We start from the raw sequence: 20,755 nt of genomic DNA, 5'->3' as shown, positions 1-20,755 counted from the left end.
ATGTGCAAAATGTCAATCCCGTCCTAAGGAAGAGGAAGCCCATTTCTTAAGCAGTGAAGAATGGCAGCAGCCATATGTCGACTACCTTGGAAATGACACACTGTCTGAGAAAAAAGCCGATGCACTCATATTTAAGAGGTGGGCCCTCCGCTTCTTCCTTGACCAAAGGATGAGGCAAATGAGGTGCCGAGGGAAGCCCACAACATCAAGGAGGGCAGCGATTATATGGACATCTCATTCACCTCGGCTACTACTGGCCGACAATGAAGAAGATGCTAAAAACTTTGTAAGGAGATGCCAATCCTGCCAGAAGTTTGGGAACTTGATACATGCACCGGCGGTTGAGCTACACAGCATCAAGACCCCTTACCTGTTCCATGCTTGGGCATCTGACAGTGCAGCAATCGAAAGGCCACAGATTGCAGCGACTGAAGTTAGTACCAAGTGGGGGTGAAGGCTATACCGATGAGAAAGGCAGACGGGGCAGGAGTAGCCAACTTCATCGGAGAAAGCATAATCTGTAGGTTTGGCATACCAAAAGTAATGTTGTCCAACAATGGAACTCCCTTTGTAAATCGTCATGTGGGAAGACTGCTGAACGCCTACTAGATCAAACAGCACAAGTCTAGTCCATACTACCCCCAAGGGCACATGGTCTGAACGACTCCTCGTAGCACTGTGGGCGTATAGAACGTCAAATAGAAAGCCAACTCAGGCTACCCCATTTTCCCTAGTGTAGGAGTCCGAAGCTGTGTTACCAGTTGAGTTAGCAGTATTCCATTTATGAGACTATTTATTTATTCTTTCATTATAGCGTTTTTCCAAAAAATTAGTATGCGGGATATTTTGCCTTTGATTTACATTATTCTACTCGCATATATTGAGAGTAATTTTCACACCATATTCTGAGTGATTTATTTGTTGAATGCAATAACTGGTGACATTTGAGTCGAAGCATGTTTCAGAAAGAGATTTGGGTTATATTTCACTTTAAGGCTAAGGTTGTGTCTGTGTTGGCTAAACTTTTTCACACACTCCAAATTCTGAATGTCATGAGATATCTTTACTTGCTGCTAGTGTCTTGAACTTTGATTGATTATTTTGTTAAGATTGTGAAATTCATGACTTGTTCTTTAACATTAGCATGAGAACGAAAGAAATCCTTTGAGTAAACAAATTTTTTGACGTTTGTGGGTAATATCTCTAGAAATTTTAATTCGGTGCCGTTTGATAACACTTACGTTTTCAATTTTCTGTTTATATTTACAAAAATTTTAAAAACTCAAATAAAAACTTGTTTGGTAAAATTTTTGATTTATAAATCAGTGGTCTCAGTTTATAAATTTGGCCAAAAATGTGTTTTCATTTTTTGTTTTCAGTTTTTTTTTTTTTATCACCCAACATTAGCCATCACCCGCCACCATTTTTTACCACCGTCTTCTGCCACCACCACCCACCACCCTCCACCACCACCTGCCATCACCACTCACCACTCACCACCCACCTGCTACCACCAGCCACCACCCGCCACCACCACCCACCAACCTGCCACCCACTCGCCACCACCACCCACCAACCTGCCACCCACTCGCCACCACCACCCACCGCTCGCCCCCACCACCACCACCACCACCACCTACCGCTCGCCGCCACCACCACCGCCACCACCCACCTGTCATCCACCCGCCACCACCCACCACCTGCCACTACCATTCACCGCCCACCGCCCACCGCCACCCGCCACTTACTTGCCACCACCACTCACTACCCACCTACCACCACCAGCCACCCGCCACCACCAGCCACCTGCCACCCACTTGCCACCCACCTGCCACCACCACCCACCACCCACCACCACCACCACCCACTCGCTACCACTTACCACCCACCACCATCACTCACCCACTCGCCACCGCCACCACCACCACCACCACCACCACACGCCACCTACCCGCCATCCGCCACCCACTTGCTACCACCACCCGCCGCCACCACCACCACCACCACCACCCACTCGCTACCATCCATCACCTGCCATCGTCACCCACCCGCCACCACCACCACCACCACCACCCACTCGCTGCCATCCATCACCCGCCACCACCCACTGCCGCCACCACCACCGTCACCCACCCACCCACCCACCACCACCCGCCATCGGCCACTCACCACCCACCACCCACCACCCACCACCACCCGCCATCCGCCACCCACCTGCCACCACCATCCGCCACCCGCCACCACCACCTCCCACTCACTACCACCCGCCACCGTCACCCACCCACCCACCACCACCACCCACCCGCCACCACCCACCACCACCACCACCCACCACTTGCCATTTCTTACTCTTTTTTATATTTTTAAAATTTTTTAAACATTTTGTCAATTACCAAACGCGTTTGTAGTTTAGGTTTTTTTAAAAATAAACAAAAACCAGTTTATAAAATTTTTGTAAATATAAACTGAAAACGTAAACGTTACCAAACACACCCGTATTTGATATTCCATTCATTAGACTATTTATTTATTCTTTCATATTAGCGTTTTTCAAAAAAATTAGTATGCGGGATATTTTGCCTTTGATTTACATTGTTCTACTCGCATATATTGAGAGCAATTTTTGCACCATATTCTGAGCGATTTATTTGTTGAGTGCAATAACTTGTGAGATTTGAGTCGAAGCATGTTTCAAAAAGAGATTTAGGTTATATTTCACTTTAAGGCTAAGGTTGTGTCTGTGTTTGCTAAACTTTTTTCACACTCCAAATTTTGAATGTCATGAGATATCTGTATTTGCTGCTAGCGTCTTGAACTTTGATTGATTATCTTGTTAAGGTTGTGAAATTCATGGCTGGTTCTTTAACTTTGGCATGAGAATGAAAGAAATCCCTTTAGTAAAGAAATTTTTGGATGTTTGTGGGTAACATCTTTGGAAACCCTCACGAGACTTTTACTCGTCCACGAGGGGTAACCTTTTGGATTAAGGGCTTGTTGTATGTCCTAAATTCAATCGTGATTTCTTGCAGAAGTGGTTTAGAGTTGTTGCTTTTATTTTACTTTTTGATTTTATTTTAGTCACCCTAATTGCTAGGTTCTAGCAATAAAGTTGGTTGGGAGGTGTGATGAATGCTTAAAATTACATAGTTGTTCTATGAATTTTGGATATTATATTCATTCTCTCAATTTGTATTTAATTGTGATTTAATGAATTTAATTTAAATTTGTAGAAAAACTACATTTGAGCCTTCAACAATATCAATTGCTCAACAAGGCCCATAAGACTCGGTATGCTTCTAAATCATCTCATAACATCCACAAAACCTCTCTCAAAGGTTAGACAAGATTTCATTGTACCTCCAGTCCTTTAATATTTTGATTTTGGTCTTCAAATACTTATTTGTTTTTCCTTTTAATTACTACCCGTCTTCTGTTCTTTATTTGTTCCTTTTATGAAATATATATTTGGTGACTTAGATAATAGCAAAAACGCTAGATCTGACCGCAATGTTGTCAAGGGTGCTCGGGCTGCTCGAATTCAGCAAAACAAATGGTAATTTTTATCTTAATTTTCTACCCCTCTACATAAGATGTATACCTTTTTACTCACAAGGGTCTTGTATTTGTAGCTTTTCATCGAATAAAGGATAATATTTCTATTGCCTAAAGGCAGGATTGCATATTTTTGTCGATAAGGGAGCAGAAAAGGTGTGCTGTTTTGGAAGAAAAAAGGGCATCTAGTTGATTGACTAGTCCTCCCCGTGTCATTGTATATGATATGTTTTTAATGTTAATATTATTTGTACTCAAAGGAATTGTTAATCCTTCACAAAAGGTTCTTTTGTATAAAACTAGACTACATTTTTTTCCTGGTAAATTGAGATCTAGATGGACTGGGCCATTTCATAGTTAAAACTGTTTTTTCTGATGGGGCCCAGATTGAAAATCCCAAGAATGGTAATGTTTTTAAAGTGATTGGCCAATGTCTTAAACCAGTTTTGGAGAATTTCCCACCTGAAGAGGAAAGGAGTCCATCGAATTAAAAGACCCTATTCATTCATTCATGTTTGAGCTGGTAAAGATGTTTGTAGTCCTTCTTTCACAATAAGTTATTTATGGGGAAAAAAAGAAATTATGATTTCATCTAACAATTATTCTCTATTTATGATGGCATATTCTCTATTTATGATGGCATATCATATGATAAATCGTATTTGAAAATCACTCTTCCAATGTTTGATTGCAGTGAACTTTTAGACCTTGTTGTTGCTGAAGCTACACTGGACTTTCGAAATCTTAACAAGAGAAAACTTTTAACTAATTTCCCTACATTTCTCCCTCAGGTATGATTTGAAATTGGCATGATTCTTTGCTTGGGGTTTAGTTTCTTTATTTGACTGAATTTTCAGATTTAGAAGTAGAAAAGAAGAAATATGCAACATGTATATCAAATATTTTGGTAACTTATCCTCCTCTAACATCAGTCTTGCATTTGTAGTTTTTCCCATTAATGCTAAGTTCCTCATGTCATCTTTTTGGTTCTGTTCTTAAAAGATATATTTAATTTATTTTATTGGAATGATCTTAGTTATAATTCGTGCAATTGTTGTGTCCTCGAGATATTTGTATATGACAAATGCCAAAAGTGCTGGATATTGGAATTGAAATAAAGGAGTGTCTTGAAAATAGGTCAAACAGGTAAAAGAAGTGCATTAATTTCCATAAAAACTGCATTGAATTTAATAAAAAGTGTCTTGTGTTTTCAAATAAAAAATTTGGGTCTACTTTTCGTGTCCCCGGGACACTTGTTAACAAGACCCTTCATATATTGGTATCCATAATTGTAGTTTTATTTTATTTTTGTCCTGTCAATGCTACTTCAGAAATAAATTGTGTTGCTTATGTGGTGCCACATCTTATTTTGTATGTTTAAAGTTATTATGCACCTTCCCGACCTTGTTGGAACAAAATATGGTATTGTAATTTCGTACTGAAACTAATTGAGCCTAACGGAAATTTTGACAACTAAACACATATGTTTAATTTCAAAAAGGAGGATCTAAAAGAATGCTTTCGGAGATACTGTAGACTCAATCTGCAGTGAAGGGCATTACTGACTTTCATACATATATTTTTTTTCTGTTTTCTTTTTTGATGCAGATTTGAAAAATCGTTTCTAAGTGTGTTTCTAGCATTGATGTCTCTTGGGTCATTTGTTCAGCTATTTCCATCTCTCGTTGACTTACCAAGTAAGTTTGTTTTTCAGGCATGGTTGTTAATTCTCTACACAGGTTTGGCTTTGCGAGAGAACATACTTAGAGTGAATGGAAGTGATATTCGCCCATGGTAATTTGATATGATCTTATATGCATTTAGTTGAATTTTGTGCTAAGATTGCCTTGCATTTATTCTTCATCATTTAAACTATTTGTGTATTTGTGATTGAGATTTTTTTAAAACATATTTTCATAGTCAGACATTAGTAATTTCATCTCCCATGCCTTTCAGGAGGGAAAGTGAATATGCAATTTTATTGGCAATGAATTTATGCTATAAAATAGAGTTGCCAGAAGAATCTTTTGACTTCAATGCTTAAAATTATAGCATGATATTCAGTAAATGAATTTATACAGTGTGTTGTCAAACTGCATATTGCAATGAATTAGAAAATGAACAGAGGGTAGAGTATATGAAAAAAATAATGGTTGTCAATAATGAAAGGAGGATATTACTCTAGATGGAGCTGCATGTTGCAAAAGAATTCATTGAGTTGACTCCAAATAGACATGTTTAATTTTGTTAAATTGAGTTTTTCTGGCAGTATCTTGTTCTCTTATATGCAGCAGCAGCAACTACATTCTAATTCCAGCGAATTTCTGCCATGTTCAATATTACTGGACTCATATCATGCTTTTTACCAACGAATTTCGGCAAGGTGTAATTGAAAAGAAAAAAAAAAAAAAACTCCTTTCACCAACGAATTTCTATGCATGCTTCATTTTTTCCTTTATTATCTTTAGTTCTTTCTGCAGTCTACTTTGCGTGTGTGTCTGCACTTGATTGTGTGCTCTTTGTGAAACCTTGTCGTCCTGCATGGTTTGCAGAACTTCAATGAGTTCTTTTGCTTCTGCTGGTTGGAATAACCATGTTTTTGTCTTCTAGCCGATCTGTGTTAGTTTTTTATGGCCCACTGAAATACAGATAGAACTTTTTTTTGGTGGGCATATAATGTTTATTGCAATTGTTCTCCTCTGCAAGTCTGGGATGACTCTTACCATTTGATCCCGTTGTTAATTGCAGGCTAGGAGAATGGACGTTGTTTGGGGAGAAACTGTTGGAGTCGACGGTCAACTATGGTTGTTGGCACCCATTCTATTCATATTACAGGTGATTTAAGCTGTACAAATGCCAGTTTTGGGAACCATGCCCACAAAAGATCATATTAATGTATGCTTTGCCATCCAAGTCATGTTGAATCAAACAAACACTAAAGCGATTTAAATTAAGGTTGTTAAATATTCATTTTTTTTCCTACATAACTTGCCAAAAGTTATGTACATGTATAAATAATTAAATATATATAACAGCTAGGGAAGGGAAGTTTTTGTTACTATCAAACATCATCACATTCCTTTTACTTGATGAAGTTGAAATATATATAACAGCTAGGGAAGGGAAGTTTTTGTTACTATCAAACATCATCACATTCCTTTTACTTGATGAAGTTGAAGTCATATTATCATTCTCTTCTAGTTTGCCATCTAGCAATCCTAGTTTTATACATGTAATGCAACTTGCTCTTTCATCACAGCTCTCTCTCTGTTTTGAACTTCTTTGGCTCACATGTCATGATGTCACCATGAAGTTACTTGATTTTTTTTTTCGTTTTTTTCTTTGAAGATATTAGGAAGAGGCATGCTCACCAAAAAAAGGAAAGAATATGTACATCATTGCATGATGATCATTAATTGCCCAATGCTTCAGTGAAAAAAATAATGAAACACTATAACAAAAAACATTTTTTTGGCGACATTTTTTAGCAACCAAACTGAAATTAGTCGCCAATTTTATGTAATCGGCGACAATTTAATTGTTAGTCGCCAAAACTTACACTATTGGCGACGAGTTAAGATTTTTAGTCACTAAAAGGTTTGGCGCCAAATTAATTTTTTGGGCGGGAGCGCCAAAAATATTTTTGCGATCATATTAACATATAGCGACGAAATTTTGGTTGCCGATTGTAAAGTTTTGGTGACAGAAATGAAATAGTCGCAGAAAAGATGAACGGTACTTATGGCGACCGAAGGATTTTGTCGCCAATAACTTAGCAAACGAAACTACGCCGTTTTGCATTTTTCAAATTTTTTTTTTTTTTAAAGATTGGACCGACCCTTTTACTGAATAAACAAATAAGCTCTAACTCTCTCTCTCCCTTTCACTCTCACTCTTTCTCAATCCACAGCCTCAAGCGGCGCAAAACAGAGGTATGTCTCCCGCTCCCTCAAACTCTCTCACACCGCCTCCTCCTCCTCCTCCTCCTCCTTTTGGTCTTCGTCTCTCTTCCTCTCGCTCTCTCTCGCCACCGATTGATTTCCACCGACGGCATTCACTTCTCTCTCTCTCTGATATTTTGAAGACAGATATATATATATATATATATATGAGTATATGATAAATATATGATAGATTGTTGTCCTAAAATCAGTCTTCAAGGATTTATATATATATATGAGTATATGATAGATTGTAGTCCTAAAATCTGTCTTGAACGATTTATATATATATATATATATTAAAATCTGTCTTTTAAATATATATTAAAATGTCTTTTAAATTTTTTCCTCCTTTTATTGGAATATGTTGCTCTTTTAAATTTTTAACTAAATGCACTTTTATCAACAATGAATTTGAAATTGATTGATTTTTCTTCAAGCATGGAGTGATCTTGTGAGTGAACCCATTGTATTGTTTGTACCAAAATTATCCTATTTATGTATGTTGTAATGCAATTAACTAGGACTGAGAACCCATTGTATTGTCCATCTCCCTCTACAGATGGGCATAGGCCTCTCACTCTACAAATGCTATCTCAATCTGTCAATCTCCCTCTCTCTCTCATGACGATTTCAAGGTCCCGAACCAAAACCCTAAGTTTTCCCCCTTTTTTTCTAGATTGGAACTTGGAAGATCTTCACCATTCTTAGAAAAAGTTAGAACTCTGTTTTTTTTTTGTTCTTCTTAGCAGACCGTTACCTCTATCACCATTCTTGGGATTTTGGTGAATGGTTTGGTTATTTCACCTATGTATCTAGCTATTGTCTATACTTTCATTTTTTTCTTATGTTAGTTTGAAGGGCATCCCCTGCCCTAGTTTGGTTTCGGTGAGTAATGTGAAGCAGTACACTTGAGAACTAATATTAATAAGACTTATACTAATATGCACTTTTACAACTTGTATTAATAAGAATTATTTATGATGACATTGACTCAGAATTTTCATTATATCTATAGGTGTCCCATGTGGTATGGTTTCTATAGGACAAAATGATATGTTTATAGATGTAATTATGCATTAGCTTCTGGATATTATGCCTTACTTTCACTGTTTTATGGGTATTAAGTGTCATTGTTTGTATTTATTTTGTGGTTCACATGCTTTAATACATTATTTTGTGTTTGAAGAATATAAAGTCCTATTTATTGTGTACAGAGGATGGTTAGTGATTTGTATATATTGCCAGCTAAATCAGTCATTCCTTCAGAGAATGAGTGGTTCTTCTTTTCTTCTCGTGGAAGGAAGTACCCAAATGGCTCACAAAGTAAGAGAGCAACTGAATCTAGCTATTGGAAAGCCACTGGGAAAGAACAAAATGTGAAGTTAGGATCTAATTTGATTGGCACTTATTCACCCAAAAAAAAATTTGATTGGCACAAAAAGGACACTGGTGTTCCACACTGGTTGTGCACCAAAAGGGGAGTGGACAAAATAGATAATGCATGAGTATTGTATGAATGGAAATCCTCAGGTGGTGGTGTTAATACGTTTTGACAATATTTTATATTCTCATAGATGGTTTGGTTATTTCACCTATGTAGTGTATCTTAGGCGTTAATTAGTTTTTACTTTTAATTAGTACAGGGGCAAAATTATAATTCTATTAGATTGAGTAAACAACACTAGTCATTATTATTATTATTATTATTTATTTGAATAACTAAACTTATTTCAGCAGCAAAGAGTAGACACAAATATTGCAAATGGCTGTGATGCTCTGAATCTGGGTGTGGCTGCTGATAGCGTTTGGTTGTTTTTATTTGCGGTGTTTGGCTTGGGGTTTGATCTTGTAGTTGAAGGTTGGTAATGGTGAAGATTGCATACCTCGTAATGGACGATGGAATTTTAACAAGGTATTCCCTTGGTTTCGTTATAATAATGGAAGAGAAGTGTTCCAACTTTAGGTGGAGGGTTGCAGAAATTGATAATTCTTTTACATTCCCTATTTTGCTTAAATTCAGCAACTTTGTGAACTAATTTGGCAGTTACTTGTTCTTGTTTTATTCTTTTAAAGCAACTCTTCACCCCCATCCGAATAGAACGGTGGGAAGTTGTCAACGTCTCTGCTCATTGTGATACAAGTCATCTTTCCCGAGAACTTATTAACTGTGGAAGGAACAAGGGCCTTGTAAGTACCCTGTATTTGTTTCTATGATGGGTGTTATTGTTTCAAACAAGCTTTGCTTGATATAATTAATTGTTTTCTTTACATTCAGAATATTCCTTTTTGTCTTGAAGGAAGAACATGAGAATCCTTGATTTTTTTTATTTTTTATTTTTTCTTTTTTTTACTATAATGCAATGTTGGTTGTAGGCATCAGGCTCAGGATAAGCGGGTTTGTGTTTGCTTCATGATCCAAGCATCATAGTTTTTGTGTTGCTGCGGTTTTGACAAGTTTCTGGTTATGCACTGGACTTGCTTGTGGCAAGGTCTCAGAGAGGGATTTTGGGATTTTGGAATTGTTTTGTTTGTACTTAGCTCTTGTAAGTGTTGAATAGATTTGGGTCATCCATTTTTGTGGGGCCCAAAAATGGGTTACCCAGATCTGTTTGTGACATGGTCTCTTCAGATTTTTGATCTTTGAATCTGTTGTCTTTTAAAATGAGGCCTTTGGCTGTCCTGTTTGTGTTTCTTCCTCTGTTTGGTTGATTGATTGATTAAATCTGTGTCAACAATCTTGAGATATAAATGTTAGTTTAATGTGTGCAGGAGGTAAATAAGATGTGGGCAGGTTTTAGGTTATTACAGACGGGCATGATATCTACTAGAGATGAGCTCTTTTTTTGACTCTTGTGCATCTAGATATTTGTAACACTATTCGATATGAATCTATTTCTTGTTGGATTTCATTTGGTATTTAAAAATGGCATTCTTAATGGATAGGATGTGCTCTTTCAAGTTCATTGGTTGACAGCGATGCTAACCAATTTCTTATTCTCTATGGCAAGAGACTCCATGTGAGCTACTCAGGTATTTGGTCTCATGTCTTGCATTTTATGAAATATCCATGTTGGCGTGTCACATGTTGTATCCTGTCTTTGTTTGTGCTTGTGTCCTAACCTCTTAGCTCTACTGTTAATCATTTTTTTACTAGTTTCAGTTTCACCAATGCAGCAGATTCTGATGCTGTATCTACTGAATGGGAAGTTGAGAGTGATGATGAAAGTGAGGAAGAATCTGAATGTAAGTTTCTTAAAACCAAAATGTGGCAGATCCTGTGCACTTTCTTATTGGCTATTCCCCCTTTGTAGTATTATTTATTTGAATATTAGATATACTTTCCTTTCATTCAGCTCCACTTCTATCTTCATTACCTTCTTCCAGGTCTTATTTAACATTTATCCTGTTGACTTGTAATTTTTCTTTTGAATTCCACTGCATGTTGTATGCCTTCCAAATTATTTTGAAGCCTTCTTTGGGTGCATTAGTATTTGGCATTAGCACAAATGCACCTGAAGCTTCATTTGTTGTTTTCTCTCGTATCTTTGTGTTAGTAAAACAAATATAACTATAAAGATGTGATGTCTGGGTTGCAAATTGTTCTTTTTCTTACTGGTTTTCTGTTTTATCAGTTCAGCTGACTTGTGACTTTTTGCATATTATTGTCCTTATGGTTTTGGTTCCACTTCCTGATATAATTTATGGTATTTGCTGTGTGGTGTCTTGGTTTCTTTTGTGAAGATACTCTAATTTTACTTGATTTTGCTTTAATGTCAAGGGTAAGAAATGCTTCTTTGAAGTTATAATTAATCGTAAAAATAAAAATAAAATTTAGTTTATTATTTATGTTTTGTTGTAATAGTTCGTAAAAGCTCTGCAAGAGGATCCGTCAGCATTAAAAATACTCACTCAAAGTTGAACTTTACTCATTTCCTCACCTGCAGAATTTTCTTCTTCCAGCTATTTCTCTTAACTGCTGTCTTCAATTTTTTGTTTGCCCTAGGTAGGTTAACAACTTTGGTTGACATGCCTCGTAACAGTTTTCCATCTACAGTTTCTAAAGAAACTTTTGAACTCAAGGTATGGATGGTTGAACTCAACTTTGGTTGACATGCCTCTTAGCTTCACTTTTTAATTAGGTAGTTAGAAACTTAGCTTCACTTTCATATTCTTATTGTACAAGAACTTGACAACCTATTGCATTTTCTTGTTATCTTTTTTCCATCTACATAACAAATCAAGGCTGCAGCAAAGAGGATCTATGTTGATGTTGGTATGCTCTTAGAACTATATATGAGAAATCTCATATTTTAATCACTTGTTTTAATCATAGTAAGGCTGTGCTGCAATGTTAGTAAATAGACTTGTAGGAACAAACCGGACCTCTATTGGATCTCCGGTTAGAAAATTAGGAGGAAAATTGTAAAACACAAGACTTAAAATGCCCGTTCAGGGGCCAAAATTTTGAAATGACCACCGAAATCACAGAAACTTGGCACGAACAGCCTTTTGAAGCCTAACGGGACATGTATTGGATCTCTGGTTAGAAAATTAGAAGGAAAGTTGTAAAACACAAGACTAAAAAGGCCCGTTCGGGGGCCGAAATTGCGAAATGACCACCAAAACCACCGAAACTTGGCACGAACAGCTTTTTCAAGCCTAAACAGACTTGTAGGAACAAATTGGGACCTCGATTGCATTTCCGATTAAAAAATTAGAAGGAAAAATGTAAAACACAAGGCTAAAAAGGCTCGTTCGGGGGCCGAAATTTTGAAATGACCACCGAAACCACCGAAACTTCGCACGGACAACCTTTTGAAGCCTAAAATAGACTTGTAGGAACAAACGGACCTCTATTGGATCTCCGGTTAGAAAATTAGAAGGAAAGCTGTAAAACACGAGACTAAAAAGGCCCGTTCAGGGGCCGAAATTGCAAAATGACCACCGAAACTTGGCACGGACAGCTTTTTCAAGCCTAAACAGACTTGTAGGAACAAACGAGACCTTGATTGCATTTCCGGTTAAAAAATTATAAGGAAAAATGTAAAACACAAGGCTTAAAAGGCCTGTTCAGGGGCCGAAATTTCGAAATGATCACTGAAACCACCGAAACTTGGCACGGATAGCCTTTTAAAGCCTAAATAGACTTGTAGGAACAAACGGGACCTCTATTGGATCTCCAGTTAGAAAATTAGAAGGAAAATTGTAAAACACAAGACTAAAAAGGCCCGTTCGGGGGACAAAATTGCGAAATGACCACCGAAACTACCAAAACTTGGCACAGACAGCTTGTTCAAGCCTAAATAGACTTGTAGGAACAAACGGGACCTCGATTGGATCCCCGGTGAGAAAATTAGAAGGAAAATTGTAAAACACAAGACTTAAAATGCCCATTCGGAGGCCGAAATTGCGAAATGGCCACCGAAACTAGGCACGGACAGCTTGTTCAAGCCTAAATAGACTTGTAGGAACAAACGGGACCTCGATTGGATCTCCGGTTAGAAAATTAGAAGGAAAATTGTAAAACACAAGACTTAAAATGCCCGTTCGGGGGCCGAAATTGCGAAATGACCACTGAAACCACCGAAACTTGGCACGGACAGCTTGTTCAAGCCTAAATAAATTTGTAAGAACAAACGGGACCTTGATTGGATCCCCGGTTAGAAAATTAGAAGGAAAATTGTAAAACACAAGACTTAAAATGTCCGTTCGGAGGCCGAAATTATGAAATGACCACCAAAACTTGGCACGGACAGCTTGTTCAAACCTTAATAGACTTGTAGGAACAAACGGGACCTCGATTGGATTTCTGGTTAGAAAATTACAAGAAAAAATGTAAAACACAAGACTTAAAATGCCCGTTCAGGGGCCGAAATTTCGAAATGACCACCGAAACTTGGCACGGACCGCCTTTTGAAACCTAAATAAACTTGTAGGAACAAATGGGACTTGTATTGGATCTCCGGTTAGAAAATTAGAAGGAAAATTGTAAAACACAAGACTTAAAAGGCGTGTTGGAGGGCTGAATTTGCGAAATGACCACCGAAACCTCCATAACTTGGCACGGACAGCTTGTTCAAACTTAAATAGACTTGTAGAAAAAAACGGGACCTTGATTGGATTTCCAGTTAGAAAATTACAAAAAAAAATGTAAAACACGACTTAAAAGGCCCGTTCGGGGGCCGAAATTTCGAAATGACCACCGAAACTTGGCACGGACAACCTTTTGAAGCCTAAGTAGACTTGTAGGAACAAACAGACTTCTATTGGATCTCTAGTTAGAAAATTAGAAGGAAAGTTGTAAAACACAAGACTAAAAAGGCCCGCTCGGGGGCCGAAATTGCGAAACAACCACCGAAACCATCGAAACTTGGCACGGACAGCTTTTTCAATCTAAAACAGACTTGTAGGAACAAACGGGACCTTGGTTGCATTTCCGGTTAAAAAATTATAAGGAAAAATGTAAAACACAAGGCTTAACAGGCCCGTTCAGGGGCCGAAATTTCGAAATGACCACTGAAACCACCGAAACTTGGCACAGATAGCCTTTTGAAGCCTAAATAGACTTGTAGGAACAAACGGGACCTCTATTGGATCTCCGGTTAGAAACTTAGAAGGAAAATTGTAAAACACAAGACTAAAAAGGCCCGTTCGGTGGCCAAAATTGCAAAATGACCACCGAAACTTGGCACGAACAGCTTTTTCAAGCCTATATAGACTTGTAGGAACAAATGGGACCTCGATTGGATCCCCGGTTAGAAAATTTGAAGGAAAATTGTAAAACACAAGACTTAAAATGCCCCTTCGGGGGCCGAAATTGCGAAATGACCACCGAAACTTGGCACGGACAGTTTGTTCAAGCCTAAATAGACTTATAGGAACAAACGGGACCTCAATTGGATCTTTGGTTAGAAAATTAGAAGAAAAATTGTAAAACACAAGACTTAAAATGCCCGTTCGGGGGCCAAAATTGCGAAATGACCACTGAAACCACCGAAACTTGGCACGGACAGCTTTTTCAAGCCTAAATAGACTTTTAAGAACAAACGGGACCTTGATTGGATCCCCGGTTTGAAAATTAGAAGGAAAATTGTAAAATACAAGACTTAGAAGTCCCGTTCGGGGGCTGAAATTGCGAAATGACCACCGAAACCACTGAAACTTGGCACGGACAGCTTGTTCAAACCTAAATAGACTTGTAGGAACAAACGGGACCTCGATTGGATTTTCCGATTAGAAAATTGCAAGAAAAAATGTAAAACACAAGACTTAAAATGCCCGTTCGGGGGCCGAAATTTCGAAATGACCACCGAAACTTGGCACGGACAGCCTTTTGAAGCCTAAATAGACTTGTAGGAACAAACGGGACCTCTATTGAATCTCTTGTTAGAAAATTAGAAGGAAAATTGTAAAACAAACTTGAAAGGCGTGTTCGAGGGCTGAAGTGCGAAATGACCACCGAAACCACCAAAACTTGGCATGGACAGCTTGTTCAAACTTAAATAGACTTGTAGGAACAAACGGGACCTCGATTGGATTTCCAGTTGGAAAATTACAAGAAAAAATATAAAGCATAAGACTTAAAAGGCCCGTTCGGGGGCCGAAATTGCAATATGACCACTGAAACCACCGAAACTTGGCACGGGCAACTTGTTCAAGCCTAAATAGACTTGTATGAGCAAACAGCACCAGATTGGACTTCCTGTTACAAAATTAAAATCAAAATTGTGAAATTCATATCGATTTTTTTTTTCTTTTTTTTTTGTCAATCTAAAATTTGTTTTTTCTTTTTCCATGTGATAGATTAGCAATGGTGGAAAACAGTTCGGGCTGCATCAGAGGATTTGATTTTTTGTTTTTGGAAATATTTTGACATAGGATTTTGGTAAATGATTTATGGATGAAATGTTTAGTATCAAAATATTTAGTTTTGTGTTTTTGAAAATATTTTGACATAGGATTTGGTAATGTATTTATGGGTTTGATATTAATAGTTTGTAAGTACTTTGGTATGCATGTTTTAGATTGTCAGAGAATTGTAATTATGTTTATTGGGATTTTTCATAGTTATTAATTTTGAATTAGTATGAATGTCTTGCACAGGTGTATTATTATTTACATTACATTTGTGTATATATTGTGCACAGGAAAACAGGTGTTTTGGATTATTTTGAACAGGAAAATTATAAAAATCAAAATTTGTGTAGTGAATTTTTAGTGACAGGTGGTGTTTTTGTCGCTGTTAATATATTTGGCGACAACATATTGTTTTTGTCGCTAAAAGTTAGTGGTTATTCCAAGAACTTTTAGCAACCAAAACTTACTCGTCACTAAAAACGTGATTTTTAGCGACCAAATTAATTGTCATTAAATAATACTTTCGACGACACATTTATTTGTCGCTAAAACTACATAGCCTATCCAAATTTTAATCTTTTAGCAACAAATTGTAATTTTATAGCGACAAAATATATGATTTTTAGCAATCAATTTTGCTTGTCGCTAAATGTCTATATACAGTGACAATTTCTGATTTCGTCGCCAATACTTTTAGTGAGAGGGCTTTGGCGACCAATTGTATACTTTGTCGTCGATTCTTTTAGCGACGAAATTTGTACTTTTGGCGACAAATTTTTGGGTCGCCAAATGTGTTTTTTGTTATAGTGAAAGAAGATCCAATACTTCAAAAGAAATTTACTTAGAGCAAATTTTCTTCAGTAATAGGTCTCGCAAATTAATTGTTCACTTTCATTTGTTAGTTGCTACTAATCCAATAGATGAAGCAACAATATGTCACCATAGAGATTTGAGCTAAATTGAAGTGACCTTTATTTGTATGTTCTTGATTTCAGGGTTTTGAAGCATATGTCGGAATTTTGCTACTTAAAGTTGCACTGGCTGGTGTTGTTTTTGAGTGGCGGGTAAGAAGTATGTTTTGAGTATTGTTATGTGGATGCTTGGAGAAGTATTGCCATGGGTTTTATATTTGTGATTTACTTTGCTTTTAAGATTAAATTCTTAATTCTATTTCAGTATTTGCTCGAGTAATTTAACATCTTAGTTAGACTCATAGTCAAGGTTGTTAAAATCGGGATCCTAGGTAGGATCGTAAGGTGAAAAATCAAAAAATCAACGATCCTACTTATGATCCTACCTATGATCTTATACGATTTTACACGATCCCATATGATCCTACTTGTGATCCTATTATAGCACCCATCCTACAACAATATGGATCTTTTTAGCAATATAGGATCGTATCCTATAATCCGGATCGCGATTTTAATAACCATTCTCATACTGGGATAAAACTTAATGGATTATCTAATTTACTTTTGGTCAGGTTGTTACCTGTGGGGTGCTACTGATTGTTATGGCAGTTGGGAATTTTGCAAACGCAATGCAGACGATAGTGGCAAAATCTCAATTTAAAGCGAAAATGAAGAAAACTAAAAGTAAGCTAGAACTAAATTAGGGATCCAATCCCATTCCTTTTAATTTGTGACTTGGAAGACTGTTGTGCTAGTTGAGTTTGAGGATATGAGAATTTCTTTCGCAACTCGTTATTCCTTGTAACAACCTTTTCACCTTTATACGCTTAGACTAGTGATGTTGTTTGTGAGAGTGTCCTTTAATTGCATCAAATAGAGCTATATTTTGGTTGTTACAGTTGTGCTAATAGTCTATTATACCTATTATTTTGTGTAATTTGTCTTTTTGTGAATTAAGTAGACACATTATACCGTTACCCTTCCAGTGCTTTTTTGTGTGTCTTCTGTCATTTTGAATCTGGTTGTTTTGTTTTATTTATGGGCTAATTACACAGACTTCCCTGTGGTTTCTAAAATGAAATTACACTGTTCTCTCTTAGCAACGGAAATGTCTTATTTATATCAGTATATTTTGGCAACTAGATGCCAAAATTACCTTTTATTTCTTAAATACTAAACACCCAACTAAATCCATCCGGCCGAGGCCCTTGTGGCCGACTGGCATGTAGCCGCGCCTTAGGGTTACCGCGGTGAGTGGAAAGTTTGAGGTTCGAGTTGATGGATCAACGGCGGTTCCTTAAATTTATAATCTAATTTTACTAACATACTAACATTCTCTCTTTGACCCCAAAAAAAAAAAATTGAATCTATCCTTGCAACCAAACAAGCCACATTAATATTAGCATAACAAGCAAACACCCCCTTATCTTCGACTATTTTCTTCCATCTTCTTCCCGTTCCTTCTCCATTGGCAACACCACCACATTTCACAGTGGGAGCAAAACCTTGAGTAGGGAGGAGATGGCGACAACTCTCTCTTATAGTCTCTTTTGAAAATCCCTCTTTCCTTCCCTCCAACAACACACACTAAATCCATCAGAACCATTGTAAACTTGGGCTACTACAATTGATTTTCTAGTGCACTTGTGTTGTTGGTCGGTTGCTGGTTGGTTGTTGGTTTTTTGTTGGAATGCTTGTTGCTGATGATGGTTTAAATGCGAGCAAACAAATTTTTATAAAATATATATATAAATAAAATTGTATATATTTTAAATGCGAGCAAACTAATTTTTATAAAATAAAATTGTATTAAAAAGTTTTCCAATATAACATTCCAACATACATAAAAATATATAACAATGTTTCACTTACTACAAACACTTTAATAATTAAAATATTATGTACTCTAATATTACGCATTGAAGCATGAGGAAGGAGCATAGCTCGCTTTCGGAGAGTTGAGATACAGGTTTGTAAAATTAATTTAAATTGAATAGATTACAATTGTCCTTTTTTTTTCGTTGTGACAAATGCAATAAATTAAATAGGTTATGATTATTAAATTGATATAATTTTTCTGGGTTCACGAAATAAAAAATGAAATGTCCAACATCTTTAATAGTTCGAATTATCAAAACGAGATCTATGACAGATCTTATAAGACTAAATAGTGCTCTTCAATTTAAATTATGGACCAGAGATAATTTCCTCATATAAAATAACTACATTAGTGGTTGTGTTTTTTTTTTTTTCTCTCTCTAATTTAAGAGTGGATCAGAGAGAATTCCCTCATATAAAATAACTACATTAGTGATTCTTTTTTTTTCTCTCTCTAATTTAAGAGGTTTCATAGGGAGTAGGGAATCGAATTAAGAGGAAGATCCCTTTCATTTCAAAATTTGGATTAGAGAGCATTATTTTGGGCTATGAGGCCTACAACATGCCGCGTTTCGATAATCTGAATCGTTCATTTTATCAAGCACTTTGCGTATTTCATCTACACAAAAAAATTTAAATCCAAACAAAATACATTTAAATTAAGTGCATCTAAAAAATACATTTTAGTGCATCTGAAATATAAACAAATCATGATCATAAACTAGCAATTCTCTCACCATCGCTTCACATTCTTCATTAATTTTTGTTGCTTCAGACAACTGAACAACATCCAAATCATCTGACATGAGCTCCTCAAAAGTGAATTCAACTTCCTCATCATCTCCTTTCCATGAATTGTCTCTCTTACTCTTCATCTCTTCAAGAGACATCAATAAATAGGACTGTTATTTGTCCAAATTACTCGCATATTCTTTCAGATTCGACAAGTTAAACTTCGAAACATCCACAGGATGCCAATTCAATTTGCAAAGCGCCGTCGCCAAATCAGAAGGAGTGTCGACGGGAGAAAAAGCGACGTCGGCGATGTGGAGACGAGAGAGTTCCACAACTTTCTTAAAAAGGATTTGACGGCCAGTGACGAAGCCAGAAAATTAAATTAGAGGCACTTATTAATTACAATATCGAAAATTTTTACAAAAATATTTCATGCAAGTTTTTATAATTGATTTCGAGAAACATCAAAAAAATAATGCTATTTATAACAAGTGTATCATGGACAATATAAAAAAATATAGATATAAGTCTTAAAATAAATTATATAATGATAAATTATTTTTTTATACAAAATTTGATTAAAAATTCAATATAATGGAAATACCACGTCATTATTAGTATGTGATATTACCAACAAATAGTAAATAAACACATAGAGAGTGAACCTCACATGTCAAGTGTAACTAACAATCTAATAAATTTCATATCTTTATAGTGAGATTACTTATACTTGCATGTCAATAATAATGAACTCACCGTTACATTCAAAAAATTTCATAAAATTTTCATAGATAATATGATTTATAATAGTCTCTTCATTTTCAATCAAAATAATCATTATTATTCTCATAATTTTTAAAATGTCATTAACATTTTACTCTAATAATATTTTTGTAATTTTTTTTATTTAAAATATTTTCTTTATATTTGCAACAAAAAAAGAAGAAGAAGAAGAAGAAGAAGCCCAATATCTAGGGAGGGCACGTGACCCCCCTGGTCCTCACTTCCCTCCGCCACTGTTGGCGGCACTTTGTGAAGCAAATGTTACAAGATTTTGGACAATCAATCCTCGCAATTCGTCTTTGTTTCTTCTCCATCATTGTCATTGTTAGGGTTTTAGGGTTAGATCGATATAATCTAAAATATGTAGATTGAGAGGCACGAAGAGCTCACAATCAATCCTCGCAATTCGTCTTTGTTTCTTCTCCATCATTCTTCATCTCTGTCAACTTGACAGCCTTTCTTTTATGGTCATGTTTGAATTTGAGTTATGACAATTGCTTTCTTTTAATGATTTTTTTTATTAAAAAAAATGGATTCTATCAAACTAAAAAACTCTAAAAACTAAAAGCATAAAATCAGTAACGATTCTACCAAAATGATTGGAATTGTGGGCTTTAAATTGAGAACAAAAGCATAAATCCAGAAAGGATTCACAGGTCTTCCAAAAAACTATAAGTAGAAGTACTCACCCATAATACCAATAGAGAAAGTAAAAAAAAAAAAAAAAAGTCTTTTGGTTGATCAACCTTAAATATATCATCCTCCAAATGCATAGACCAATTTGATAGCATTTTGCTAATAAACAAAGTAAAAGAAAATCTGAATGCAAAGTATAACAAGAAAATTTTAAACGATAACCTTCTTGGCATCAGGATCTAGAACCTCCTTTGGGATATCATCATAACCCTATGAAAACAAGAAAATGTTACAGTCCAACTGCAAAACCAATATTCTAAGTAGTCAAATGAATTCAGGAAAAAACAAAGATGGTTTGGTAATGCAATATTCATTACCTCCAGCTTCTCATCCCAATCCTTTGGCTATCACCAATAAACAGTGGAGTCATTAAAAAAAACCTTAAATATATCATCC

General features: G+C 36.3%; 1 protein-coding gene across 1 annotated transcript; it reads left to right on the top strand.

Moving 5' to 3' along the window:
- Nucleotides 1-2,507: 2,507 nt before the first annotated feature.
- On the top strand, nucleotides 2,508-17,163 carry LOC114271011 (uncharacterized). Its single transcript, XM_082878644.1, has 6 exons — nucleotides 2,508-3,553; nucleotides 4,247-4,343; nucleotides 5,267-5,346; nucleotides 6,301-6,387; nucleotides 16,349-16,417; nucleotides 16,840-17,163. The coding sequence occupies exons 1-6, from the start codon at nucleotides 3,453-3,455 to the stop codon at nucleotides 16,862-16,864; spliced, it is 459 nt and encodes a 152-aa protein (XP_082734770.1). The 5' UTR covers nucleotides 2,508-3,452; the 3' UTR covers nucleotides 16,865-17,163.
- The last annotated feature ends 3,592 nt before the right edge of the window (nucleotides 17,164-20,755 follow it).

This window comes from Camellia sinensis, chromosome 7 (assembly GCF_055761805.1).
Source record: "Camellia sinensis isolate YWXY chromosome 7, ASM5576180v1, whole genome shotgun sequence".
Lineage (NCBI taxonomy): Eukaryota > Viridiplantae > Streptophyta > Magnoliopsida > Ericales > Theaceae > Camellia > Camellia sinensis.
Note: the sequence above shows the minus strand (reverse complement) of the source record. Positions and strands in the feature narration are given on the sequence as shown.